General features: G+C 46.1%; 8 protein-coding genes across 8 annotated transcripts; 6 read left to right on the top strand and 2 right to left on the bottom strand.

The window, feature by feature from the left end:
• Positions 1-3101: 3101 nt before the first annotated feature.
• TREMEDRAFT_63035 (uncharacterized protein) lies at positions 3102-4538 on the top strand (the record flags this gene model as incomplete). The annotated part of the gene is made up of 3 exons (XM_007005359.1): positions 3102-3572; positions 3874-3984; positions 4116-4538. The coding sequence occupies 3 exons, from the start codon at positions 3102-3104 to the stop codon at positions 4536-4538; spliced, it is 1005 nt and encodes a 334-aa protein (XP_007005421.1).
• Positions 4539-5197: 659 nt separating this feature from the next.
• On the top strand, positions 5198-5782 carry TREMEDRAFT_63034 (uncharacterized protein; the record flags this gene model as incomplete). The annotated part of the gene is made up of 1 exon (XM_007005358.1): positions 5198-5782. The coding sequence occupies one exon, from the start codon at positions 5198-5200 to the stop codon at positions 5780-5782; it is 585 nt and encodes a 194-aa protein (XP_007005420.1).
• Positions 5783-6487: 705 nt separating this feature from the next.
• On the top strand, positions 6488-7240 carry TREMEDRAFT_63033 (uncharacterized protein; the record flags this gene model as incomplete). The annotated part of the gene is made up of 1 exon (XM_007005357.1): positions 6488-7240. The coding sequence occupies one exon, from the start codon at positions 6488-6490 to the stop codon at positions 7238-7240; it is 753 nt and encodes a 250-aa protein (XP_007005419.1).
• A 227-nt stretch (positions 7241-7467) lies between these two features.
• TREMEDRAFT_74094 (uncharacterized protein) lies at positions 7468-10104 on the bottom strand. Its single transcript, XM_007005476.1, has 9 exons — positions 10001-10104; positions 9535-9832; positions 9251-9291; positions 8969-9129; positions 8589-8843; positions 8325-8517; positions 8142-8210; positions 7879-8090; positions 7468-7678 (listed from the first exon to the last, which is right to left on the bottom strand). Exons 1-9 carry the CDS (start codon positions 10032-10034, stop codon positions 7541-7543), a joined length of 1401 nt encoding a protein of 466 aa, XP_007005538.1. The 5' UTR covers positions 10035-10104; the 3' UTR covers positions 7468-7540.
• A 294-nt stretch (positions 10105-10398) lies between these two features.
• On the top strand, positions 10399-12930 carry TREMEDRAFT_13762 (uncharacterized protein; the record flags this gene model as incomplete). Its single annotated transcript, XM_007005198.1, has 13 exons — positions 10399-10663; positions 10710-10813; positions 10857-11054; positions 11100-11273; positions 11319-11479; positions 11523-11633; positions 11727-11757; positions 11956-12115; positions 12167-12204; positions 12246-12269; positions 12317-12363; positions 12406-12587; positions 12767-12930. Coding segments are annotated over 13 exons (1659 nt in total), but the record flags the coding sequence as incomplete, so codon positions are not given.
• A 3729-nt stretch (positions 12931-16659) lies between these two features.
• On the top strand, positions 16660-20170 carry TREMEDRAFT_63030 (uncharacterized protein; the record flags this gene model as incomplete). Its single annotated transcript, XM_007005356.1, has 3 exons — positions 16660-17740; positions 17793-18157; positions 18281-20170. The coding sequence occupies 3 exons, from the start codon at positions 16660-16662 to the stop codon at positions 20168-20170; spliced, it is 3336 nt and encodes a 1111-aa protein (XP_007005418.1).
• Positions 20171-21517: 1347 nt separating this feature from the next.
• On the bottom strand, positions 21518-23371 carry TREMEDRAFT_63029 (uncharacterized protein; the record flags this gene model as incomplete). Its single annotated transcript, XM_007005355.1, has 1 exon — positions 21518-23371. One exon carries the CDS (start codon positions 23369-23371, stop codon positions 21518-21520), a length of 1854 nt encoding a protein of 617 aa, XP_007005417.1.
• A 1587-nt stretch (positions 23372-24958) lies between these two features.
• Positions 24959-26305, top strand: TREMEDRAFT_71842 (uncharacterized protein; the record flags this gene model as incomplete). The annotated part of the gene is made up of 5 exons (XM_007005475.1): positions 24959-24994; positions 25049-25221; positions 25360-25471; positions 25540-25671; positions 25747-26305. The coding sequence occupies 5 exons, from the start codon at positions 24959-24961 to the stop codon at positions 25978-25980; spliced, it is 687 nt and encodes a 228-aa protein (XP_007005537.1). The 3' UTR covers positions 25981-26305.
• Between the last annotated feature and the right edge of the window lie 46 nt (positions 26306-26351).

The raw sequence follows: 26351 nt of genomic DNA, 5'->3' as shown, positions 1-26351 counted from the left end.
TTGTCGGACATCTTTAACGTGTTGTTGGATATCTGGGGAATAAACAAGGATGTCATCTAGATATATAATGACGTTCTTGTCCAGCATATCCCTAAAGATGTGGTTCATGAGGTGTTGGAAGGACGCAGGAGCATTCGTGAGTCCAAAAGGCATTACCCTATATTCGAAAAGACCGTATCTTGTACGAAAAGCCGTTTTCCATTCATCCCCTTTTGCTATGCGTAGTAGGTTGTAAGCACCACGTAGATCAATTTTGGAATAAATGTTGGCGGATTTAAGTTGGTCCAATAGGTCTCCGATAAGGGGTAGAGGGTAACGATTCTTGACTGTAATTTCATTCAGTCTGCGATAGTCCACACAGAGCCGTAGAGATCCATCTTTCTTTTTAACAAACAAGATTGGAGCTCCAGCAGGACTTTCTGATGGAGTGATGAAGCCCTTATTCAGGTTTTCTTCGAGATAATTTTTGAGAGCTTCTTGTTCAATATGGGAGAGGGAATATATGGGTCCAAAAGTAGGTGTTTTCCCCTCAACCAGGGGTATACGGTGATCAAAAGGACGATGTTCAGGCAATTTATTTGCTCCTCCTTTAGAGAAAACATCTAGATAGTCCCAATATTCTTTTGGTACGATTTGCTTTGGTTCTGTTTCGTCTTCTGGTACTGTCCGTGCGTAAACAGCACCCCTAATATCGGTAGGTTCTACCTCTTGATCGAAAGCTTCTGGGCTAATAATATTTAGGAATTGAAACCTGTTGTTGGTTTCCAACGAGCGTGGAATCAAAGTCTGTGTTGACCAGTCGATAATTGGGTTGATCTTGTTCAAAAATGTGAGCCCAAGGACGATAGGGGCAGGGTGGATTTTTGTGACTGTGAAGGTTGATTCGTACACCTCAAAACCTTCACCCAACAGTATTCGAAGACGTATTTCCTTGGTCAGAAGGCGTGTAGCGCCATCTGGTAAACGGAGTCGTTCGACTTGGGTCTTTGTGGTAGGTTTGAGATGAGAACGTTCAATAAATCCTTCGTCTACAAAGTCCACTGTTGCTCCACTATCTACCATGGCTCGGGAATGTACATTTGGTTGACCGATAACAATAACAGGAATTGTGATAAGTGATTGGTTGTTGTTTGGAACGGAGATGGGTGTGGTTGGAATACTACTAGGTGTAGTTGAAATCATTGATTCCTTGACCATGGACGAGAAGTGGACATGGTTCGTTTCCTCTGTCTCCTCCTTCAAGGTTTCCCTTTCCAACAACGTCTCTTCCCTCCTAGGGTACCCATTATCTACGGTAAGGGTGTTCAGCTTGATTTTATTTGACCCTGTTACTGGTGGTTTCTTCTTTGCTTCTGGGCACGCGCTAGCCATGTGGCAGCGTTGCCACAGTATAAGCATAACCCGTTGTCTCGTCTGTATTTCTTCTCGTCGTAGGTGAGACTTTTCCTACTAGAGTTGGATTTGGACTTGTTGTAGTCTGTTTTCTTCACATTCTGGTTGTTGGAATCGCGCTGACCATATGTAGATTTCGGAGAAGACGTAGTAGGATTTCCTTTAGGTGTGTTTGTCCTCTGTCTATCCCCTTCTTTGTTACGGTTGCCCTGTCCACCAGAATTATTGTTCCATTGATAAGAAGTTTTGACACCTTCTAGATGAACGTAAAGACTAATTGCAGCGTCTGCAAGCTCTTTAAGAGTTTGAGGTTGGTGTTCCCGATTTGCGAGAGCTACTCGAATTTCTGTTGATAGTCCAGATTCGAAAGCATCCTTGAGTGCTCGGTCATCCCAATCGACATCAGCCGAAATTGAAAGGAACGACGAGTAATAGTCCGATACCGACTTGTCTTGACGAAGACGTTTTAGACGTTGTACCGCGTAGCGGTGTCTATCAGGATCTCCAAACATCCTTTTCACCTGTTCCAAGAAAAGGCTCAAGTTGAAAGCCCACTCTGGCTGGTCCTTTTCCGACTTGACGTAGTACGCTTGCCACCACCTTCCTGCTTTCCCCCTCAAATAACTAGCCGCCCACAAAACTCTAAATCTATCGTTCATGCCTCTTCCCCTAAGATCCAGATAAAGCCTTACTTCAGCCACATAAGCATCAACCTTGTCCCCGTTCCCGTGAAACGTGTCGGGGGTCTTGATATCAATCTTTCTTATGTCTGAACCCAACAAGTCGTAGTTGGAATTCATATGTTCACCTTGCCTTTCGTAAGTCCCCTGTCTGAACCGTTCAGGATGAGTCTGAGAGAATGGAGTACTAGTAAATGGGGTTCTGAGGTGTGATTGGCCCCGATGTGCGTTTGTCGGAATTGGAATTGGTTGAGTATGAATTGGACGTTGCTGATTGACAGCTGGCAACGTGTCATTCAAATCCAACGACGTGTGGTTGGAATTTGGTGAAGAGTGATTGGAATGCGGATTGGGTTCGTTTGTACCCACTACCGCCACGTTGGGAGAGAACCCGTGCACTGTAGGTTCTTGTCCCAGGTTCTCGAGAGTCCCTTGTCCTTCTACAGGACGATTCCCCACTTGCGGCCCTGTTCGAAGAGCGGCAAGTTCTGCTTGAAGCTGAATAATAACTTGATTTTGTTCTTGGTGATGCTGACGCATCTCTTGGAGTTCAGCTTGGAAAGTGCGACGATCATGTCGAAAATCGCGAAGATTTGCGACAGATGTGCGATCAAAGGTGGGTGAATCGGGAAGGGACATTGTTAACAACCGATAACGTGTTGTTGGTAATCACCTAGGTCTTGTTCGGTACAAGTAAGGTCGAATGTATTTTATGTAAGGACCAGACGTCGGAATAGTCTGCGTCGATGAGCTGTGACAATGAGGCCTTGTAGGGAACAAACCTAGTGATGTAGTGTATCGAAGAGATCTGTAAGATCGATGAGATGTATGTCAAATGATATAACTAGGAAAACACAAAATACATTCGACAAGACATTGCTGAGAAAAGACTACGTCTATATACTAAAAAGAGAGCGGAGTGATACCGATAAGAGCATGCGTAGTTTGGAATGAAGTCGAGGTAGAATAGGAGAGGAAGAGCAATGATAGTTACCGAGACGGAGATGTAAAAAAGGGTAGAGGTGTCGAATGAGTGGAACCAGGCGTAGTAGCAAACGGAGTAAGCCCGGACGCGGGAATGGAGACGGGGACGGGAATGGAAAAGAGTACGACTACAAGGTAAGGTACCCGTGGTACCGCGTGATCCTGACACAATCGAGTGTGAGGACAGGTAGTTCAACCCAAGTGGATAGCAGAGCATCATTTCAGAGGTTTGAAGAGTTTGGTCGTCGAATCAACCTTTCAAGCTATCAGCAGAAAGTGGTGGAGAGACTGCATGGACGGATGAATCAGTGGGACCCTAGTAGTAGGGAGGTTGAAGATGACGATGTGAGAGCACTTATTGACTTCATCGGGTCTCCAATCCTCACAAAAGAATCGTCTCGAAACTTTGAGCATACCAAGCCAACATTACCAGAGGTTAAGACAAATGTCTACATGTTTGCAAGTCTGCCTCCTTGGCAACAGGCTACATACGTCTTGCACCAACGCGGGCTAAATGTAAGGACCAGACGTCGGAATAGTCTGCGTCGATGAGCTGTGACAATGAGGCCTTGTAGGGAACAAACCTAGTGATGTAGTGTATCGAAGAGATCTGTAAGATCGATGAGATGTATGTCAAATGATATAACTAGGAAAACACAAAATACATTCGACAAGACATTGCTGAGAAAAGACTACGTCTATATACTAAAAAGAGAGCGGGATGATACCGATGAGAGCATGCGTAGTTTGGAATGAAGTCGAGGTAGAATAGGAGAGGAAGAGCAATGATAGTTACCGAGACGGAGATGTAAAAAAGGGTAGAGGTGTCGAAGAAATGGTACCAGGCGTAGTAGCGAACGGAGTAAGCCCGGACGCGGGAATGGAGACGGGGACGGGAATGGAAAAAAGAGTACGACTACATGGTAAGGTACCCGTGGTAACCGCGTGATCCTGACACTAAACGACTCACCACGTGAGAGCACAGCATTGTTCTTCAACAGGTGGGAACAGCTAGCCCGCACCCAGCTTGATAGACTTTCAGGAGAAGTAATTGAACAGGCTATAAAGGTTGCTGATGCAATGTCAGACAAGAAGGACCCAGACATGGTACCACTTCAGCAGGCCCTGTCGGCCTGGGAGAAAGAATTTCGCACTCATGAGGACAAATTGGGTTGGACAAACGATCTCCCCGAGTTGACAGTATGGACGGCAGATGGGACTCAGATTGAGGCTCTTGGTGACACAAAGATACTATACCAGTGTTGGGAGAGAGCGTCCAACACTGACATGTTTCCAAACAAGGACGAGCTGGCTGCTAATTTCTTGGGATGTGTGTTAGGTGTTGCAAACCTTCTCAATCAAGGAGCTCCGGATCCTGAGGAGGAGGAGGAGTCAACCCTTGCTCCAAGTTCACCTGGACTTCCTTGTGACACGGAGGGTTTAACCCAGCTAAACACACCGGATGACATCCTCCATGTCTAAAAAGGGACCTCGGCTTGGGTCATCACGCTCCAGGCTCTTCCGGGCAGATGGGGAGAGATGGAGAATAATGGTCTTTGATGCTAGAACCATATTTTGATTCGTAGCAGAGAGATGCGAGATGAGTTGAGATAATATAAAGACAATGATCAGGTAATCCTTGAGCCGTGCAATTAGACCTGACAGTACTGTATATCAGGTTCAGGTTTGAAAACATCACTCTCCTCCTCTTCCTACCTGCGGTTGCAATTGTTACACGAGAGAGACATAGCATTTGATCCAATGTGGGGAGACCTATAGGATCGAGAATCGAACGCACGGATTCCAGACCACTCGTTCGTGACAAGTTGGACTTGTTGATTTCCTCCATCATGCATGCTCCTTTTGCCTGCGAGCGCCACCCTTACCTGAGGAACCTAGCAGTCTAGGAAGAAAGCGTGGGAACTCACTTGTTCTAACACTGAACCTGACCCATGGTCTAGACCCTCAATCAATCAAGTCCAGATCACCTCCACTGCTTCCCCTTCCCACGCGATCCTTTCAGGCCGACGGCTAGACCCCGTCCTTCAACCTCCGAAGGAAACTTGAAAAGCTTGTACTGACTCGGTCGTTTTCCCCACACTTCAACGGAGAAAACTCCAACCAACCGTCAAACTATCACCATGTCGGACGAAGAAACCTCAAATAGTGAGGTGGAAGATGGTAGGTCTGAAGTGGCGACTATCGTGGGCAGCTTGGTGGAAACGGAATCGAAGGATCGAGGGACGCATGATGATGAGGAAGTTTCGGAAATTCATGTTGGTTCAAGCGTCTCAGTTTTGCTAATTTCCACAGACCATTCAAATGACTCGGATGACCCAACTGCATCATTGCCTCAGGAGACAGTGGATAAGTTGGTTGGTATCACGAGTGATTTGAACTTGCTCATTTTCCTACTGCACGTCAGCGTCAACGTAACGGACGCAATCTTCACGCATATCGAAACGAGTGTAATAGGATTACTCACTTCGTTGAGTCAATTACCTGAAGAAGTTCAAGAATTTTTTGATACGTGTTCGGAAGAGATTCATAATTTATCGACGGAATCAAGGATTGTGACATTGAAGACCTGGCAGATAAGAAGTTGTGTCATTCTGAGTATTCATAACAGTAGGGTCATGCCGGAACCTCCGCTCCCAAAACAGTATATAAAAGAGTGCAAGTTGGTCGATGATCAATTAAGGTCGATGCCTATACGTTCGACATGAGCTATTTTTGGGAAGTTATCATTGGATTTGATTGAACGTCGAAGAAAGAGGTGGATTTAGATGTGGATGGGTAGGATGAGACTCACCAATAGTAGCTTCGCTGAGACATCTCCATTCGCCTAGCTTCTTGTAGTGACACATTCGAGACACATTCGAGTTGTAAGATAGGTGATTGACTGTCAGATGAGTATCAAAGTATATCCAGTGATACAGGAACTGACGTTGAGACGTACTGTATATGTATGTTGAATCCGACCTTTGTATCTTTTTCTCCCCGAAGTCAAGATCCGTTTGACCATTTCGGATCAGATCACTTGCCTGACGACGTTTCGATATCTGTCAGTATCCAAGAAACGATTCCCCCATCGAACCGGATCATGTCAACCCTGCTAACGTTCACACAACGCCGCATTCGACGGAACCTCGGAACTCGCCCTGGGAACATTTCCCGCGTTCACATCGAAGACCGAATCAAACTCGATTCTCTTCCTTTTTGAATCAAATTATTTTCTCAAGAATTTTTTCTTCTGCAACTTCTATTCAAACTCAATGAGCTTCTCACTGATTCTCAACAATTTATAACTCATACCTTTTCTACTTGTCAAAGTTTAATCATTCCCAGATTTTCCACCATCCCCATCATTTGAGTGAAATCGTCTCGAAAACTTCGAGAATTGCATTACCACGGAAATCGCTTTTGAAATCATGTCGTCCACTATGACAGCCCAGGTCATCACATGCAACGCCACTTGGACCGTGTCGCCGACCAAGCAGACGGTGGGATTAGTTCATGGTATCAGTACTCAAAAGGGGTTCAAACCTTACAAATCCGTTCCTGTTACCGAACCCACCATCCCCTACGATCTGGCCGAAACGGAGAGCGTTTCATCCGAAGAGGCATCATCCAATGAAAGCGACGGTTCGACCGAAAGTGCAACCCCATCCATCATGTCCAAACTTAAACGTCGAGAATCCGTCTTCAACCAACATGGACTCACCGCCCGACAGATCGTTAGAAACTATCTCGATACCGTTTCCCACTATGCCGAAGACAGAGGTCTCGACGCCACATATCTCAATCATCTGAATTACTCTTGGCGAAAATTTGAGACTTTATTCACTCAACTTGGATATGATCCCGAAGAATTCATTTGTCCTCAGGAAACCGAAGATGCCATGACTAGTTTCATCCGACTACTCGCTGAGATCGCATTGAGTTTTGATGGGGATGCGTGGTCTAACCACCCTGCAAAATTGATAGAGTATACTCGACTCAGTGACCATGAGGCTAGAAGGGGTATGAGTAGGTTATCACAATGTTTAACTTCACTCGGTGAAATCAATTTGATGGAAGTCGTTGGGGAACCTAAAAGATGGAGTGGGGTGGTATTGGGTGAATATATATATCTTGATATTGAAGGAAAGTGGGAAGATGAGGCGGTCGTTCAATTGGAGTGAGGATTACAAGAATAGTACAGTATTATGAAGATAAGAGTAAGTTTATTGTTTAGAGATGTCTAACAAGAGGAATACGAGTAGTGTGAGTGCGGTATGTGATTGAAATGGAATGCGGTCGGGATATTTAGGCAATCTGTTAGTAATTATAAGTCATCCGCGATACCGGGGTTGAGTGTGCCTATCGTGTCTGAGAAATGTCGAGATAAGCACAGATCAGTAAATACCAGTGAATAGAGGTACATGCACATATTGATACAGTACCTACACTTCATGATATGTTGGTCATACGATGTCCGACACTCAATAAGGCTTCGATCTAGCCGCTCCTTGAGTGGTATATCTCTGTGCTCCTGGTCCTTGAGCAGTCGGCGGATTCTGACCAGGTGCACGCATTGCTGCTGGTCCTCTAGGAGCGTTGGGGATAGGTCTGACAGGTCCCTGTTAGTCAGCAATGTCCTTGCACCGCCACATACACATTCGGCTGAACTTCCTGCGCCCGAAAAGACATGGGCATTCGATCGCGAATGCCCTCATTGTCTGAATAGGGTAGCTATACACGGCGAGAGGACGTTATGATAATTTGGAGATAGAGAGAGAAAGCGAGGCGAGCGGTGTAGGATTGATGACTCAGAGCTCACATTCCTCCCGGGACCACCAGGATTTTGGAATCCACCGGCCATTGGAACAGCACCCATAGCTCCTCCCACACCTCCAGCACCAGCCATAGGCATACCTCCCATTCCCATCCCATTCATACCCATCATTCCCATACCCATCATATTGCCCATTCCCATATTGTTTCGCATCATGCCTGGATTGATGGCAGGAGCGTTCCCCATGCCCCCCATACCTGAAGCTCAGTCCCATCCTTGATCAAAGAACAAAAACGAAGGAGACTTACTCTTCATCATGTTTTGATACATCATAGCCATTGAGTTGGGATCGAACCCTCCTCCGCCCATTCCCATTCCTAGACATCAGCGCCGTGCCAGGCTGCTACTCCCCACGTCGCTGGCCGAGAGAGACGGGTGACATTCGGACGGAGAATGACAGTATATAAGGTCATAGGAGGGTGGACACTCACCCATACCCGTGTTCTTCATCATATTCTGATACATCATTGCCATTGCATTAGGATCGAAACCACCACCCATACCAGGATTACCCATACCCCCGCCCATCGGACCTCCCATGTTGTTGTTGAAGTTATTTCGGTTGGTGCTGAATTTTCCGGGCTGAGTACCTGCACCTCGTGGCTGTGCTTTCCGGATTTCGATCTGAACGGTCAGCATCCTTCACTCGTGTCTGGGGCACGACAAGATGAGTCGAGATAATCAGAGAAGCTCACCTGTTTGCCATCAAGTTCAGACCCACTAGCTTCCATGGCTTTCAAAACACCGTCTTCGTTCTCAAATGTAGCAAAAGCAAATCCTTTGCTTCTATTCGTGTCTCTATCAATCATGACTGTAGCATCCAGGACGCCTCCGAATGTACTTAAGAAAGTCCGCAGAGACTCAGATGTTACTGTCGCCGCCAGACCACCAACGAAGACCTTAGCTGTCTTTTCGTGTTCCGCCCGGGGTATGGCACGTTTGGGATCAATCTTTCATCAGCGCTGTCACTCGTATGAAATGATATGGACTGCGCGATCAAAAGGGCAACGAAAGTACGAGAGAAGATATGGGATCAAGAGGATTGGATAGCATAGTTGCAGATATCATGACTCACCTGCTTTCCGTCCAGGTGGTGAGTTTGACCCAATACCTTCGTGACTGACGCAGGGTCCACATAGGTCAAAAAAGCGAAGCCTCTTGATCGTCCGGTGGGATCTCTCATGACAGTACATGCGTCGATTTCGCCAAATTCGCTCATGTAGGCTCTCAGTTTCTCTTTGATCGGTCAGCAGCGGTCGAGAGGATCTCATCAACCCGCTTTCTTCGTCGTCTACCCGAAACACATATTGTACGAGACACGACAAGTTGTACGAAAAGGAAATAAACTCAAACTCACCATCTGTTGTTTCCCAGTTCAAACCACCAATGAACATCTTGCTATTGATTGTAACGATTGGCACAAGTTAGATGTATCATAAATACGAGGAGAAAAGAGATGTAAGAAAAGTCGTAATAGAATAAGGTAGAAAAGCATTGCCAAGGAAGTACATCGGATCAGTTCTGTTCATACCTACGGTTCTAGAGGAAAAGAAAACTCTACGCTGAATGACTATCTTGCTAGTATACGTGTTTGCGACTACTGCTCGAACAGATGAGAAGAGAAATTTGTCAATCACTAACCCCTCATCCGGCATATCACTAGGTCTTGTCCTGTCCATCCCTTCCATATCCAAATTTTGACCATACTGTCCTGACCCTTGCTGTCCCTGAAACCCTTGCATCTGATTCTGAGCCTGGGAGATATCAGGATACTGTGGCTGTATCTTACTGGACTGGCCAGCCGGTGGAAACGCGACAGGCTCTTTGTCCCCTTGCTGGACTGATGACTGGGTCGCAGGATGCGGTCCATCGGATTCGGGCTGCACGAGTTGTGTGTTATCGACTTCATCGAGATCCTGGAATTCTTCCAAGTCGAATTCTGAAAGACATCAGGACCGGCTTGATCGCAAAGACTGTCTTCGCGTCTTTCACTGGAAGGATAGCTAGACAAGGGATCAAGAAGACATATTCGGGCAAGTGAGGATAGGGACGGACGAGGATGACGCGGCAGACGACTCAAGGGGACAAAAAGAGAGAGAGGACTCACCGCCGTATAGATCTGTCTCTCTTGCATCTGACATGCTGAGTTGTTAGTGGGACGAACGATGCAGTGGTGGGAAAAGATGGATGAGAAGAGGATAGATATCCAGTGGATGGAGTGAAGAATGAAAGGAGAGTCAGTTTGCGGGCATTCAAGGGGATCAGAGAGGCGAGAAGGAGAACCCAAAGACGGGATCAAAATTGCTCTAGCGGCCGTGGGAGAATAAAAGTGCCACAAGTCCTTCTTCCGCTCTCGGTGGCCGGTGGAGGAAGTCCATCTCTCTTCTCTTACTGTATTTTGGCCTGAACACCATCTCTATGGCCAAACCGTCAGACTCAGGCTGGCACAGAGAGCTTAAGGCTACAGGCGGACAGAGTACTGCTCATGGAAGCCTCGCTCCAAAGTACAAGCGTCATCCTCCCCCCTTAAGACGACCCACGAGAGGTCTGAACGTGTCTATATCTCTCCTCATCTTAGCTGTCATCGTCCTCCTCACTCAACGCAAGAACAATGGGGCTCACTTCTCCGTCGGTGGACGTAACCTTCCGCAAGATTATATCATATGTACCAGAGGCAAAAATGTCTACACCGTTCCCGAGGTAGGAGGAGTAGGAGCTACGGAATGTCTGGTGATCCGAGACAAAGAGGTCATAGATACTGGTGGCATTGGTGAGTTCCTCATAGGTACCTATCAGATCTCGACTCAGTGAAACAGCAAGGATTCGTCGAAAATATGAAAATGACGCTCGCGAAGATCAGACAATTCTTAGTAAAAGCTTGCCGATATACCATCTCCCTATGGGCTACACCATCACGCCGGTCCGTTACGTCTACCTCGTCAACTTATAACACTCATGTTCAGGGCTTGACAGATGCTCATTGTCATCCACTGATGTATGGATACTATGAGCAACTACCTTTGAGAGGATCTAAGACCATTCAAGAAGTCGTCAACAGAGTGGAGGAGTTCGTCAAGACCTCCGGTATCCCCGACAGTGGGTGGGTGGAGGGTATGGGTTGGGATCAGAACTTATGGCCGGGAGGAGCTTTCCCTACAGCTGTACGTTATGTCCTCCTACAGTTCGTCAGCTTTCTAACTTCAGAGGCTGATCTAAATGTATCACCTCTACTGAGAAATATCCCAGTCTCCCTGGCTCGTATAGACGTACATGCTGAATGGGTCTCACAATCCGTACTGGATCTAATGGGGCCTTTACCTGATCATGTTGAAGGAGGCCAGATCGTCAGAGATGCTCAAGGCAATCCTACCGGAGTCTTTGTGAGCCTTGTTCATCTAATGGTCGTGTCACACTCAAATGGGCAGCTGGACAACGCTATCGACCTCGTCAATGCTGTGAAGCCCAAGTGGAGCGACACCCAGAGGACTACGTATCTTCACCGAGTTACGAGGGATGCTTTGAGTAAAGGTCTGACATGTCTACATGACGCCCAAGCGTTCAAAGATGACGCCGAATTTTACAAGAAGTGGGTATTTTCTCTTTGACAAAGTTGAGACTGACACAAATAGGATGGGTGAACAAGGCAGACTCGGTTTGAGATTCAACCTCATGGTGACTTGCGGAGAGGCGGCTTCATGTGGGGTGGACGATTTTGACATGGTTGACAACGCCGCTGGTATGTTTGAACTCTGCCTTTACTAGTTCATCTCTTCTTTGAGGAGGATGTTCAGCTGACTATATCAGATGGGCGTCTGAATATCAAAGCTGTCAAGCTATTTGCTGACGGGGCTCTGGGTTCAGGTGGTGCGGCCCTTCTGGAAGACTACTCCGATCAACCAGGATGGAAAGGATTTCTTCTCAAACCAGAAGAACAGTGGAAACCACTCATCAAGCGATGGTATGATCATGTTTGTTCTTCACTTGCTCTCATTGATGAATGCTAATGATTAGGGTTGGCAAGTTGTAAGTTCACCATTTACGTCACGTGTAGCTCAGATACAGAACGTACATGCCATTGGAGATCGAGCCAATAAAGTTGTCATCGACGCTATGGAGTATGCCATCGACTTGAACACATCATCAGGCAAGGAAAGACGATTAAGGATTGAACATGCTCAGATCATGCGACCGGAAGATCTTAAAAGAGCCGTTGGTTTAGGTAGTAAGCTGTCCCACAATATTCCTTTTTGGTGATAGAAGTCTGATACGATAGTCATTGGGAGTTACCAACCTACTCACGCTACCAGCGATGTAAGTCACTCGACTTGTTTGAACTGAACGCTGATCGTAAGATGTGGTATGCTGAGAAGCGTCTGGTGAGTTTACTCTGGAACATAGAGATCTAAGAGCTCATACGTCTTAGGGAAAGGAACGTCTCAAAGGTGCATATGCATGGAAGACGTACTTGAAGTGATTTCTTACTCGAAAGATAATGGCTTCGCTGATATCCAGCCTCGGTGGTCGGATAGCTTTGGGATCCGACTTCCCGGTAGAATCTATCGATCCTCTGAAGGGATTTTACGCAGCTGTTACGAGATTATCAGAGGAGGGTAATTCACCTCATGGAAAAGGTGGATGGTATCCCGAGGAAAGACTGAGCAGGGAGGAAGCGTTGAGAGGTATGACGATAGATGGTATGTCTACTTAGTTTATTCCACACTTGAAATCCCAGAATATACACTTCTAGAGACTCCTACCAACTTCCCCTTTCATGGAAGAGTGTCCGTCTTGTGATACCTCCTCCAACTCTCAGAGTGATCATCTTCGGTACTTCTGTTTCATCAGGTCGCAGACCTAAGCAGCTGACAAACAGCCGCATACGCATCATTCTCCAACTTGACAGGCTCGTTGACTCCTGGCAAGAGATTCGACGCGGTGATATGGGACGATGATCTGATGTCTGTTGATGTGGATGAAATGTTGAGAGTGAGAGTGAAAGCGACGATCATCGATGGAGAAGTAGTGTTCGGTCAATTGGATCTTGAGAGGGTGTAGAGATGCCAGCGTCGAGCATTGCATGAAGGTATTAGAATACTTGATGTATTGTGAGTCATAACAGTCGGGTGTTTTAGTACCAATCTTCCATCTACCATCCTCTTCGTCATTAATGATTACCCATGATGTCGGACTAAAAAGGCTGATATTTCTCTCATCCTGCTAATCAGAATTCATGTAAGCTACTTGCTTTACTCGGTAGCCGGTGGCGCGCATGGCGTGACGGTCGAGAACATCGGCTTTGGAGCGGATCGGTCACAAGAGGAGAAGCGTGTACCAATCCTGGTCTCCCTATGTACATATGCTGACGTTAGTGTCGGTGATTGATGGACTTCATACCGATGATTCATCCAAGAGATCCGAAGATACCAGATCCCAGATCCCAGAGCTGTCAAAACGGAAAAAAACGCGTATTGACCGAAAGACCATCACGATCGCACCGGCGGACGAAGAACCAGTTGCAGCTATTTGCAAGATAGAGTCTTTGGTAATTCTCATATGTAGTCGATTCTCACGTAAAGTATTTATACGTCCATTTGAACCACTTGCCAGCGCGGTATCGAGTTGAAAAATGGATGTTGTAGACCGAAAGAGTAACCTTATACTACCTCGGAGACAAACTTTAATATTCTCGATCGACACCTGGTCCATTCTTTTTCTCGCAGTTAGAGACCTCGAAGAATCATCTACCGCAGTATGTATAACGCCACTGACAAAATATGTGACCACATGTATTTCAGGTGACACCTTCTTCTCCTTCTTTACTGCTATACTGCTTCGCACCGTGGCCGAGAGGAGGTGAGAGAACCGAAACAACGGGACGAATTTGAGGTATTCCGTGATTTTCGCGGGTATAAAACGGACATGTCGTCCGTCTTTTACCCTAAATCTTCTGTCGAATGCTTTTCCCGTGTTTCGCATTTTGTCGTTCCCTTGTATGATCTACCATTTCTTCTCCTGGTGTTTTCCCCTCATTTCCCCTTAGAACTAGGTGTTCCCATGTTCCCTAAATCCCTAAATCTCCTGAACCAACATGTGCGTGATGATCGTCGTCATTAACAGATGACGCACTTCCAATCATTCATCCTTACCTCCTCCTCCCCTTCCTTCTTCCTTCCCGTGGTCGGCCAACTTGATTCGAGGGAACGTGAGTACTTCGAATCAGTCGTCCCAGTACGCTCCCAGTATTGCTCCGAGGAATAATATGAAATCCAAGCATTACCGAAACATGGTAAAACCCAACCCAAAAAAAATACGGGCTGGCGGGAATCTTCAAAGTTTTTTGCGGCATTGTCTTTCATAAGGGGATGCCGTCTTTTTTCCCCCTCTTTCCTTGTGAAAGTAATTCAATGAAATTTCGTTACTATGCATCAATATCTCTTCTTTTCAGCATTTGATCCTTTTCAATCCTCTCAATCCATTTCCCATTGCTCTTCGATATCACCACGAGCAGTCGATTTATCAGCTAAGTACTGGATTTGGGAAGGAGTATTGGAAGATTAACATCGTTAACAGTCAACAATAAAGTAAGTTTATCAATATAAAATTTCCGCGTCATATGTACTGGTACTCGTTTCACTCACCCATTCAATGTCCTTGACTTTCCACTGAGTTTGACTCGAAACGATCATATCATTTGTCCTATTGTTTTGTTTCTCTCTCATTCTTCTTCTGCCACGGTTTCATCTATACAAAAAACAAACAACACATCTTTTTCATTTTCACCTTCCGATCTACCGCGTCATGAGTCGAAATGTTCCAGATCAATTCATCCTCTTCTCCTCTTCGACTTCCTCCATCGTCCTCTATGGAACAAGATGTGCTTGGATTGTTTGCTCTCTTGAGAAACTCTCTTCCCCCCCCCCCTCTCCCATCCCCTTGCCCGGAATCTCTTACTACTCTCTACCCTCTGCCCTTGGACGAGGGCGATGCGCGAAACGACGTCACGTAAACAAAAAACGTCTCAAACCATTCCCCAATTCGAAAGATGATCTATTCCCCTTTCCGGTACTACCCGTCTCACAAATATCTCATCTTCTCGTCCTTTATTCAGATTCAGAGACATTTGAAAAGTAGTCTCGCCGTTCTGAGTCTGTTTGATAATCAATTTCTTACGTTTATCAATCCGTCCGTCAAGTACATCTATCCCTTACTTTTCTACTTCTTTTCCTTGGCTCATCTTTCATCTCTCATCTTTCAGCTGTCCTATTCCCCTCCCCTCCCCTCCCCATAGTCTTCCTTCAAACACATACGACTCGATCTCAGTGAGCATCTCGATCCACTTCGCTTAAACCTTGGTACCCGTCTGTCGGATATGTTGAACCGAATTTATGGTAGAACAAATTTAACTGATGGGCAGATCTATCCTTGTAACTCTGTGTGAAACTTACTGGGTTGATATCCCCCTTGTTAAACAAACGTAAGTGGAAAAGAAAACTTTTCTTGATTCTTATTTTCTTCTCATGCCTTTACTCCCGAATACGCCACACACATCTTACTCTTCATCCCCCACTCTCACCCCGTTTCCAAGATGGACGATCATTCCTTCAAACTCGAACACTATGGCGCAGTGGCACAACGGTACAGCGGACATAACTTGGACACGATCAATCGAGAATCAAAAAGAAGCAAGATCAACTCCGGACCCTCGAGGCTAGGCGCAAGATGGCGAGACAGGAGAGAGACCTCCTTTGGAATGATGATGATGGTCGATCAGTTTGATGTACCAAGGGCAATTAGGAAATTTGTTCTTCCTCTTCTCGGCTCCACCTCACCCCGAACACGGACAGGGGTACGAGATACAGTAAAGTTACGGTCACACGGAAGGAGTTCAGAAGCCGGAAAGGGCCGAAAACAGTTCGGATGGAGGGTGGATGGACCGAGGTCCTTGATGGGACAAATCTACAAAGTTGAGATTGTATGGGCGATCCCAGCGTGCCCAGCATACGATTGCTCTACTCTACGGCGCACGGCGTGCAACAAGATGGAACAAGTAGTCTAGCCAGCCCAGATAGCCACCCCCTTTTCCAATCATCCGATGAACGGACGGCACCTTATCCAAAAAGAGTACAGTATCCACGCCATAAACGCCTTAATCTACATACTCTACGCCCAATGACACATGAAATATCAAATCCGGCTTTCTAAAACCAATCGCTCTCATTTCCGCCCTTATTGCCTCGAAACCTCACCGTCTCGTCTTCTCCCGTCTCCTTCTTTGACTTTGTGTCACACTTCGACTCCCCTTTCGGCGCTCTACCCCCTATCCCTTGGGAGGACCCCTACGTCGTTCGATCTCGACTTTGGTTGGATCCGAGACACGACGTAAAGGCAGCTTTTACATCATTTTACCCGAGCGGTTCATACCTTTTCCCCCCTCTCATCGACCCTTATTCTCGTATTATATAATCCTTGTCTTGACCCAAAGCTGACTTTCTTTTCTTTTGCAGTCGCCACCATTGTAAACTTCATTGACGTTACTCCATTCGACACCACCAACAACGACTTTGAACCAACACAGCATTGTGATTTACCCTACCTTTCGGCCACCGGTGAGCCTTCTTCTCTCCCCGTCCTCGGCCGATCTGACTCTTTCTAGCCCGCCTCTCTTCTACTCTCTTTCCCACTCTCTCTCTCTCTCACTTGAAGCGCACAAGTTTGAGTGTTCTTTTGGTAAACACCCTCGCTCTGTCAAGGGTCATCATTCCTAAAATGGAAGAGAATCAATCACCTTCTTCACCTCTACATCGTCGTTCACAATCTCATACAAGACATGGTGAACCTTCCACAAACCCCCTTTCCCATGCCGATGCTGAAGTGGATCGTCTAGCTCCTCGACCTGGCATCGGCACCGCCGCGCAGTGCAACTCGCCTCCTCAAGTCGGTCCTTCTTCTTGGGCAAATCAACCTATAAGAGATGAGAGAGACCCTTCTTTAAATCCCGTTTCACCTGTTTTGATGGACTCCCGATGGACTAAAGTCCCTTCCAGTCGTCATGCCACACCATCTACCCATACCGTACAAGTCGCCTCTTCATCCCATCTCCAACCTCAACGTCACCCCGATCGACCGACAGCGCCACTTACCACATCTCAACCTCTGGTCAGATCCAGCTCTTCACTACGACCCCTTCTTGACCATACACCATCTATGATCCCCTCTCATAGGAAACGTCCTCGTTCAAATTCCCTCCCCAACCCAGTGATCAAACGTCGTAAATCCAGACACGACACCATCACGCCCTCGGACCAAGTTGTCCGAACTTATCGTCAACCTAAGCGAGAACTCACACGCCCTGAAAGATTGGCCCGTCAGATCGCTCTGGATCATCACAACCGTCGTCCTGGTCACCTCGTGGCTTCTGCCAGACCACCCATAAATATTGACACACTACGTGCTCTCGATGCGGGCGAGATACTACGACATCCTCAATTACGACATGATCTCTTGTTCGATAATCTGGCCTTTCGACCCGTCACTGACGCCTCGTTCTCTTCAACACACGCAGAGATTTACAGCAACACTAGGGCGCCTACTATAGACGTTCGACATGCTAGTGAAACGGGTGACATGTATTGGGACAGTATCGCTACGGAGATTGTCACTGGTTGCAGGTGTACAAGGTGGGAAGTACCAGGAGCGGTCAGCGGACAGGTTTGTAGTGTAGAACTGCTCCAACGAAGGAAAAGAGTCAAAGTCTGTGTTTGTGGAGGATGGATGAAGGGTTTGTCAGATACGGAATGGAAACAAGCGGCGAAACAATGGCCATCTAGACTTCCTACTCTAATCAAAGGTCAGTTATCTCATCTCACTGGTTTATCAACGGCTATCATGCTGACTTTCAGTCCTACGAGATATCTTACACTCCCTCATGGGTTCAACGACACCTTGTATCAATCACTTTGCTCATTCATACTCGCAAGCTGCCCTCGAAGCACACGAACAGGTCTGTCCGACCGTCACACACGCCCTCGTCCCTGAATTGAAGGCCGCTTTAGAACCTGATTTCCTCACTTCACAAGTCAGAAGAGGGTGTCTAGGTACCGATCTGTTTGTGTTGTTAGGGAACGCGATGAAGGTTCATTGCGCTCCTGTGAGGGATCTCATGGTGGACGATATGGTACAGACTGCTACGGGGACCGACACGGACAAGCCTGATGTCCCTCTGGCACTAAGAATATGTTTCGATTGTTTGGAGGTGATGAAACTGGTCAGTCCCGATATGTTCTCTACTTGATTATCATCGCTACACATTCGTTAATCATATTGGTTTGCCAAGAAACATTGTTTCGCCATAATCTCACCAATGACGAAGATCATAGCTGACTCATAGGACATTGCCAACCACCAAGTTCATGCCATCCGACCTTACCTAGCACGTTCCGCCGTTGTAGCCGACTGGCAAGCATTTCAACATAATCTTCGTACCCTCGGCCGTCCCATTTCACAATCCACGACACAAACATGGATTCGTGCTGCCTCTCAACGAGTTCTCATGTCTTCTGAACCTTCGCACCGTCTTCACTTCCTCGGTAAATGTGAATGCCGCAACAACATCGACTTTGTCATTCGTTCACTCGCCGAGGGTCTTAACGAATTGGTTTTCTCCGAATCGCATCTACCGACGTTTTCGTTCTGGCCACCGCCCACTCACTCTCGACTCCTGATCCAAGGGTCTGTACCCGTGCCGACCGATCCTACTGGACCTACCTGGTTCCCCGAGTCATTCAAGATGGACCAAAGACGTATTCGTAATTTTTATGCCGAAGCTGTGGACATCACAATCTTACAAATCATGTTGGCTGTTTTCAGAATTGCGTTAAGGAGAACAAATCCCCTCATGTCAAAGACGGAAATGGAGAAAGAAGTGGAGGAATTGAAAGTCGAGATTGTCCGTATGTTGGACGTCGAGTTTTCTCCCACTCGGGCCACTTTGGAGGATGTCATCCCGGATATCACTCTCAGGATGGCCATGGTCATCTGTCGTGATCGCCATCACTCCTTCCCTCCGGGTGATAATAGTAAGACCAGTACGACGATTGGAAACACAATTCCAGATGTCATTCTCCAGCAGGCGAACTCTAATACGACGTCGACTACACCGATCACCCCTCAGTCGAACCTACAAGGTACTTTCGGAGACTCTGAGGACCATGTTGAACCCCAATCAGCCTCCTTGGGTCTCGGAAACTACTTCTCTCCCCTTCATCAGGTATCCGATCAACTCTCCGATCTCCTTAAGAAAGAGCTTCAACCTACTTCGAAATTCTTCGTCCAGAAATTTGAAGATCTTCGTCGATTGACTGCGTTATGTTTGACGCATAATATGTTGGCATATCGATACAACCCTTGTGACCATCTTTTCGCTCAACGTACCATGTGTCCATCTGCTTGGTCAAGTATTCCTGATAAGTGCGATTCTATCCCCTCTAGACCTACCGTTTCTCGTCCTGCTGTGGAAGATGAAATCAACGACAGTCAAAGAACGATCATTGATTCTACTAGTGCCGGAACAACAAACGCTACTAGTTCTAATTCTAACAACAACATGAACTCTGAACCTTCCATTCCAACTTTCCGAATGTTAGGTGATTCATTCAGATATTCTCAAAATATCTATCGACCTAATTCATTCAGTAGACCTCAACAATCATTAACTTTTGAAAAACTCCCTCCTAGAATCCGACCTATAGAACCCGTTCCGGGTTCCAAATTTGATAATTGTCTTTCATCAACTTCTTCAGATTCTACTTCACATACAATCAATAATATCGAAACACCACAACCTATACCGAATCTCTCCAATTTACTTTCATTACCACCAACATCCATCGTCTCTTCACCCAGTCCAGTCAACACAACTCCAACTTCTTCCTTCCCATCGATATCATCCGAATTTGAAACGAGGAGAAACGCTCCAAGTCCGATTGATAGAATATCTTTACAAACCACGTTGGATAATCCAATATATCGTTCAAAACCTATTCCACTCGATCCCAATTATCCACCTCGTATCCCGACGTCAGATCCGGAAACAAGAGCGAAATTGGAAGCTTTGAATCATCAATGTACAGAAATCCAAAATGCTCTGATGGCGTCGACCTCTTTTGATGTGGTTTCTGATGAAGTTAGGGAATTCGTGAGGAGGATCGAAAAAGTTGCTAGGTTTAATCTAGAAGTTTTTGGTGGATTGTATGCTCAGAAAGGGATGGTGGTCGGGTGAGGGGTACATATGTCTGTCACATGAGAGGGTGTTTTATGGTTGGGGTTACTCCTTACTTGTAGGACAGGTCATTCACCATTGGTCAAGTTGAAAGTTTTATGACTGGAAGTGGAAATGGACATTTAAAAATCACGAGTTGACTCTTCAATCCGTGATTGAAGTGAGAGAGGACATTTGTCATTTGTCAGTTGTAATCGTGAGGTAAGGAAAAGGGTTTATGATTAATGTGGAAATGGTACATGTCAGTTGATGAGGTGGACGACAAGGTTGATGTCATATGTGAAAGTGCTTAGTGAACATTTGATGTTGAAGATAAAAAAAAAGAAGAAGAGTAGCACTAGGGGTACTAGGAGTTGTGGAGTGAGGAAATGTCAAATTGTGTGGACTGACAAATACATAATAGTTTGAAATAATGAGAAAAGTGTCAAATGGGTTTTATGTTTTGTATCCTATAGTCATTTGGTGTTTGATTGATCTGATTCGAGAATGTATGTTATTGTTCACTTATATCAATGGTCCATTACTTCGTGTTTTGATTTTGGGATCTATCTTTTCCTCTCATCGATGACTTTACTCGGATCAACAGTATGATAGGGTGTAGCATATAGCATATAGCATGCAGCATGTGACATGTGACATGAATATTCTTGTCCGTCAGTATTGGCATATACCTACTGAGAAACACGATCTGTCAAAACTTGTATCAATCTCCAAAGTTAAGACATCATCCTATGATGTGATCAAGTCCAATATCAATATCAAAAAATAAAGAACGAAGATTGAAAGTAAAGTAATCGCAAAACGAAAAATAATTATGCAACTTGTACAAAAAGATGTTATTACAACAATCCCAATTTATTCCAACAACCTAACGATTTCAAAAAAACCCTGATGTTATACAACGGAATGAAAAGATGGAAAAGAAAGATTTTCAACTGAATTATTTATTATATTACTTGGATTTCCCTTATTCTCCCTTCCTTCTTATATTCCTACTTCTTTCTTCTATATTTATAATGTCCATCTTGATCCCTCTCCATATATTGTCCGAACTTTCACACCTCCCCATCTTACACAGTCCCCACCTGCTCCCCTCTTCTCCTTCTTTCTGTATGATCTCTGATAGTCTCAAAACGACTCGTCTCGCTTCCTCATTCCACCCGACCCGATTGACCCAAAGGACCAATTCTTCTCCCTGACCAAACGGTGGATATCTCTTTGATCAAGATAAAAACCCCAACAATAATCTCCCTGCCTATTCCCATCCCCATCTGACCAACCGTCGACAAAAGTACTAACAATCGACCACGAACAAAGTTACGGATGACAGAAGACCATCGATCAACTTCATCTACCCATACCCAAAGTTGTAGTCGTAGCAGCTGCCACCTCCCCAATAAACTGTCTATAACCCGCTTCATCCTCCGATTCCAAAATCGCACTATGAACGATATTGATATTGATAATTTCCATCTTTTGTTTTTGTTCTGCTTCTCTTTTCTCTTTTTCTCTCTGTTTTCTTTCCCATGGACCCCATGTATCTCTCTGATTCTTTCTTGAACCTTCCCTTGCGATATCGGCATCACGTAGTAATTCCGAAGAGTCTAAAAAGTTTGATAAATTGGTGAGACCTGACAAGGTGGATGGATTAGAGCAACTCGTAAGATCTTCAGAATCGGATTCTGAACCATCTGGACTGACCTCATCTCTTCCCTTGATTCGAGTCAAATGGCGGTCAGGAGAAGGTCTGACTGATCTAGGAGGAGTTTGCAAGAAAGGATGAACTCCCTTTAGATTGATAGTGTCCGACGATCCAGCCGGTGTGATAGGTGTATGGGGCGTATGGGGTGTGATGGGTGTACTGGGCCCTATGATTGATTCAGGGGATGAATCGGAAGATGATGGAGGTGATAAATTACGAGGTTGTAATGGTGTTCTAGGAGGTGTTGGAGGGATAGGAAGTTGTGAATTGATAGATTCGGGTGAGTGTCGAATGGAAGGACGAGGTTCTCCCCATACTCTTGGTAAAGGTACAGCAACCATCATAGGTTCCCATGGCATACATTCTCTTCGTTGATCTTCCCAATTGACTTTCAATCGACGTACATCAGTCCTTGTGAGATGATCGATTCCGACCACTTTGATCTCTTTCAATTTAGTCGGTTCAGGTTTCTCTTCACCCCATGTACATCCTGGTCGAACATCGTCCACTGTCGCGGATACCACCCGAAGAGCCATCAAAGATGGGAGGGTGATTTGATCCAATCTCGATAAATCCAGATGTTCTAAATTGTGGGGAACGGTAGCGAGGAATTCGGCCAAAGCCGCTGCTGGGAGTGAAGAACATGACGCTAGGCTGAGTGTCCGCAAATGTGAGAATGTCTCTAAGTCTGATGACGGAGGGGAGTCGATCGGGAATGATGATGTTGATGATAAGGTTGATGACGTCGATAATGATGGGAGAGCGGTGATGGAAGTAAACCCGACGTCAAGTTCCCTTAAACCTCGACCTTTGACACCGATGAGAGAAATCCATCGTAACCATCCAGGACCCGCCAGACCACTACCTCTCAAATCAAGCTTCTCTAATTTCCCGCCGATCCGAGCAAGCACCATTCCCAGTTCACTAGGAGGAAGATAAGGTGCTGAGAATGGTAAACTGAGGGATAATAATTGATCCTCCGGTAATTGTTGTAGAAGATCCAAAAGGACAGTGGTAGGATGATTGCCAGCGCTTGCAGGACTGGGGTATGGGAACAGATGAAGATGTAAGTGACGTATACCCGGTAAAAGATGTCGCACGAGGAGATCCGGTAATGGAGAAGGAGGTAGTGAAAGGAGAGTCAGGGTATGATGTAAAGTCGGTGAGAGACATAGAGATGCGAATCGTTTTGATACTGGTCGAAGTGAAAGTATTTCATCCCATTCAAAATTGCCCATTATCTGTAACCATATCTCGTCGGGTAGATTGTCTACTAAACATCGACCATCTGCAGGTGGCTGGGGATCAGGAGAACGACCACGACCTCGATAGCCGAGGTAACATGATGATAGAGGGAAACGGAGGAAAGTGGTAGGTGCAAAGTATGATGATTGACGGTATCGTCTGGTATGGGTGTTGGGTATAGGGGAAGGAAGGAGTCGAGAGACGTGTGAATGGTGAGTTAGGATATCGGTAGGGGGAAGGAGGGTGATGTCCATTTTGATTGATAGGCTAATGGATATAGTCGATCGAGTGTAGCGGGGGAGAATGAGTCGATCTCCTTCTGGTTTTCTCTGATGGAACAGATCGCTCGGTTGGGTAATTGTTCGGATTTGAAGAGAAACCAATGATAAGGTGAAAGAGGATATAAAGTGGAGGAGAAAGAAAGAAAGTATTGCTTTGTTGTGAAGCAAGGGAGAGATGTGTGGTTGGTTGCGTCACCATCGACTCCCGACGGAAAGGGTAATTTGCCACTTTACCACCGCCAGCCATTTTAGCTACCGTGGGAAAGCGGAGTTGGGCGCAATGGACAAAGTTGCGGCAGTGCTCCGCATGCTCCGTCCTCCCTTTCGTGCCCGCCCTTGAAGCATCATTTTCTACCCTTCTCCTTCTCTTTCACTCACGGCGTAAAGGTGTAGATGCAGCCATCAGTACATACACTCTTATACCCAGTGTCACTCTTGTTGACCCGGCGGCTGTGACCTGCGTGAGCTCTGAGTGACGGCTTGTTCGGTTGCTTACTTGCTGGCCGCTGGGCACACGTTGGTGATGGTGATGGATGCTGTGGACGTGTGCCACTTCTGGACTTTTGATCATCTTTTTTCTTCCTTCCCCTCTCTTTCCTACTGTACACCAGAGACCAGAGGTTGCATATCCTATACTTCACCTCGTGGACGTTCATCCAGTCCAGACCTCTTCTATCATAATCGACTTGCATCATTCAGACGTGCTTTTCATCATCGACCCATAGATTTTAGATAGACCATCAAGAAAGCCCTTCTCCATTTACCTCTGTGTCACATTAGAAACCTCTTCTTCCTTCCGTCGCAATAGTCCGCATAACGCACGTCACAGAGTACTTTCATCCCTTTTAGTCATAGCATCTGTTTCGCTTCACTTACCTGTACATCCGTCATAATCGTATCATTCACGACCACCATACCACCTGTGACCATACCAACCGAGGGGCGTGTGAACGGTGAGCCCAATCCCCGGTTTCCCAACCCTCGTCTAACCAAATGCCAAGCTGTGAGGGAAGGGGAAAAGGGTTCAGATCACATCTCAATGACACTGCTCGTCGATACATTCGCTTCCTCATATTTGATTGACTGTTGTACTCGTGTAAATTATGCTGATTTCTCAGAGCCGCAAAAATCGACCGAAGACCGAAGAACTCTAACGTACGTCGCCAGGAGCGAACGCCTTCGCTTGATTACATCAAGACCGATACGACACGATTATAATTCGGGCTATACATTTCTAAGTCTTGTATAAGATCCATCTAATCGACCGCTGGCCACTGGCCACTGGCACCACTTACCACTTTCATCATTCTCGTCTCTATCCTTTCTTTGACTTTTTTTCCTTTCACAAAGACTCGTCATCGAATCGCCGTTTCGTCATTTCAACTTCCTTCCCGCGTCAACTCCTCCGCAGCAATATATACTACATCACTCACGATCCGCGAACCTTCAACCTATCAGATATGGAAAAGATGTCGAATCAGAATGTCAATTTGAGAGCGGCGAGTCTTATCATTTCTCATCTGCATCTCACCTCGGTTCCCCTTCGGCTCACGAATCACCATGCCCGATCAAAAATCTCTTCAGAGAAGGCCATTTGTGTTTTCGATCTGAAGGGGGAATGAGTCACGGAAATCCTGAGCTGATCATCAGATCAGACGTAAACTTGTCATTGTAGGGGACGGTGCCGCTGGCAAGACTTCTTTATTAAACGTCTTCGCCGTTGGTCATTTCCCCGATACGTACGAACCAACAGTGTTCGATAACTATGTGACGGAGATTGAATTGGATGGTAAACCTGTCCAGTTGGCATTGTGGGATACAGCGTAAGTCTCGGTTGCTATCTGCTCGTTGATGATCATCCCTCACCTCGTTTCATATCCTCACCTGCCTGCCCCGCATGTCGTTTGTCGCATCAGGATACTCTCTTGAGCTTTTCTAGTGAAAAAATGTCTGACAGACAGTGGACAAGAAGAATACGAACGTTTAAGACCATTATCATATTCCAAAGCACATGTCATTCTCATTGCATTCTCAGTAGACACTCCCGATTCCCTGGACAATGTAACTCAGAAGGTGTGTCCCAGCCCCATCACCGTACTTTTAAAGCAACTCATAGGCTTTGCATGATGCTGATCTGTCAGTGGATAGAAGAAGTTCGTTCCATATGTGGTAAATCCATACCAGTCATATTGGTCGCTTGTAAAGCAGACTTGCGAGACAAGGCTTTGGCCAATGGGACATATCATCCTGACAAGTACATTGAGTCGGAAACTGTGAGTCCCACCCTCGTCCTTATCTACTCGTCCTTACCCTCTCCCGGCCGACTCAACAACACAGCTAACGACCAGGCCCGAAAGGTCGCAACTTCCATCGGTGCCAAGGCATACTACGAGACCTCTTCCCTTCTTAACCAAGGTGTCGACGCGGTATTCGAAGCCGCCACTCGAGCTGCGGTACTCGTTCGTGATCAAGGTTACGGCGGGATCGGACCCGCATACGATCGCGAAGGCAACAAAGAGGCTCGAGCGGGTAAACCTACCAAATCGGGAAGAAAGTCATGGGGATGTTGCACTATACTCTGAATGATGTTCATGCCTCTGAGTCAGACTGTCTCAAGTGTGTTGGGAGGAAAGAATGATCTGAGGAAAGGAGGGAACGATCGGATTGTCTGAATCATCAAGATATAAAGCATCAGTGGGAAAGAAGGAATGAAAAAGTCTGCACTGCATCAAGAACACGAGGACGAAGGATATGGGGATATCAGATCAAATGTTTGCATGAGGGGTTGTATCACATACTGTACTCGTAACCTCCTGGTTGAAGGGGATAATGCCGTGAGGGCGGTTGTTAGATATGACATAGGGATGAGGTACGACAATGACTGCATGAATATAGACATGAACGATTATTATCTTTCTTCGTCGTCTCAAGTATACTCAGCAACATTTTGTAG

The sequence above is a fragment of the Tremella mesenterica genome, assembly GCF_000271645.1.
Source record: "Tremella mesenterica DSM 1558 unplaced genomic scaffold TREMEscaffold_7, whole genome shotgun sequence".
NCBI lineage: Eukaryota > Fungi > Basidiomycota > Tremellomycetes > Tremellales > Tremellaceae > Tremella > Tremella mesenterica.
Note: the sequence above shows the minus strand (reverse complement) of the source record. Positions and strands in the feature narration are given on the sequence as shown.

Excerpts from the sequence above, each read along its gene's own strand:
- TREMEDRAFT_74094 (XM_007005476.1), bottom strand. The coding sequence starts at position 10,034 with ATGTCAGATGCAAGAGAGACAGATCTATACGGCG. Across the intron at positions 8,844-8,968 it reads ACCACCTGGACGGAAAGCAG|ATTGATCCCAAACGTGCCAT; the intron begins GTGAGTCATGAT and ends CGCTGATGAAAG. Across the intron at positions 8,518-8,588 it reads CTGAACTTGATGGCAAACAG|ATCGAAATCCGGAAAGCACA; the intron begins GTGAGCTTCTCT and ends CTGACCGTTCAG.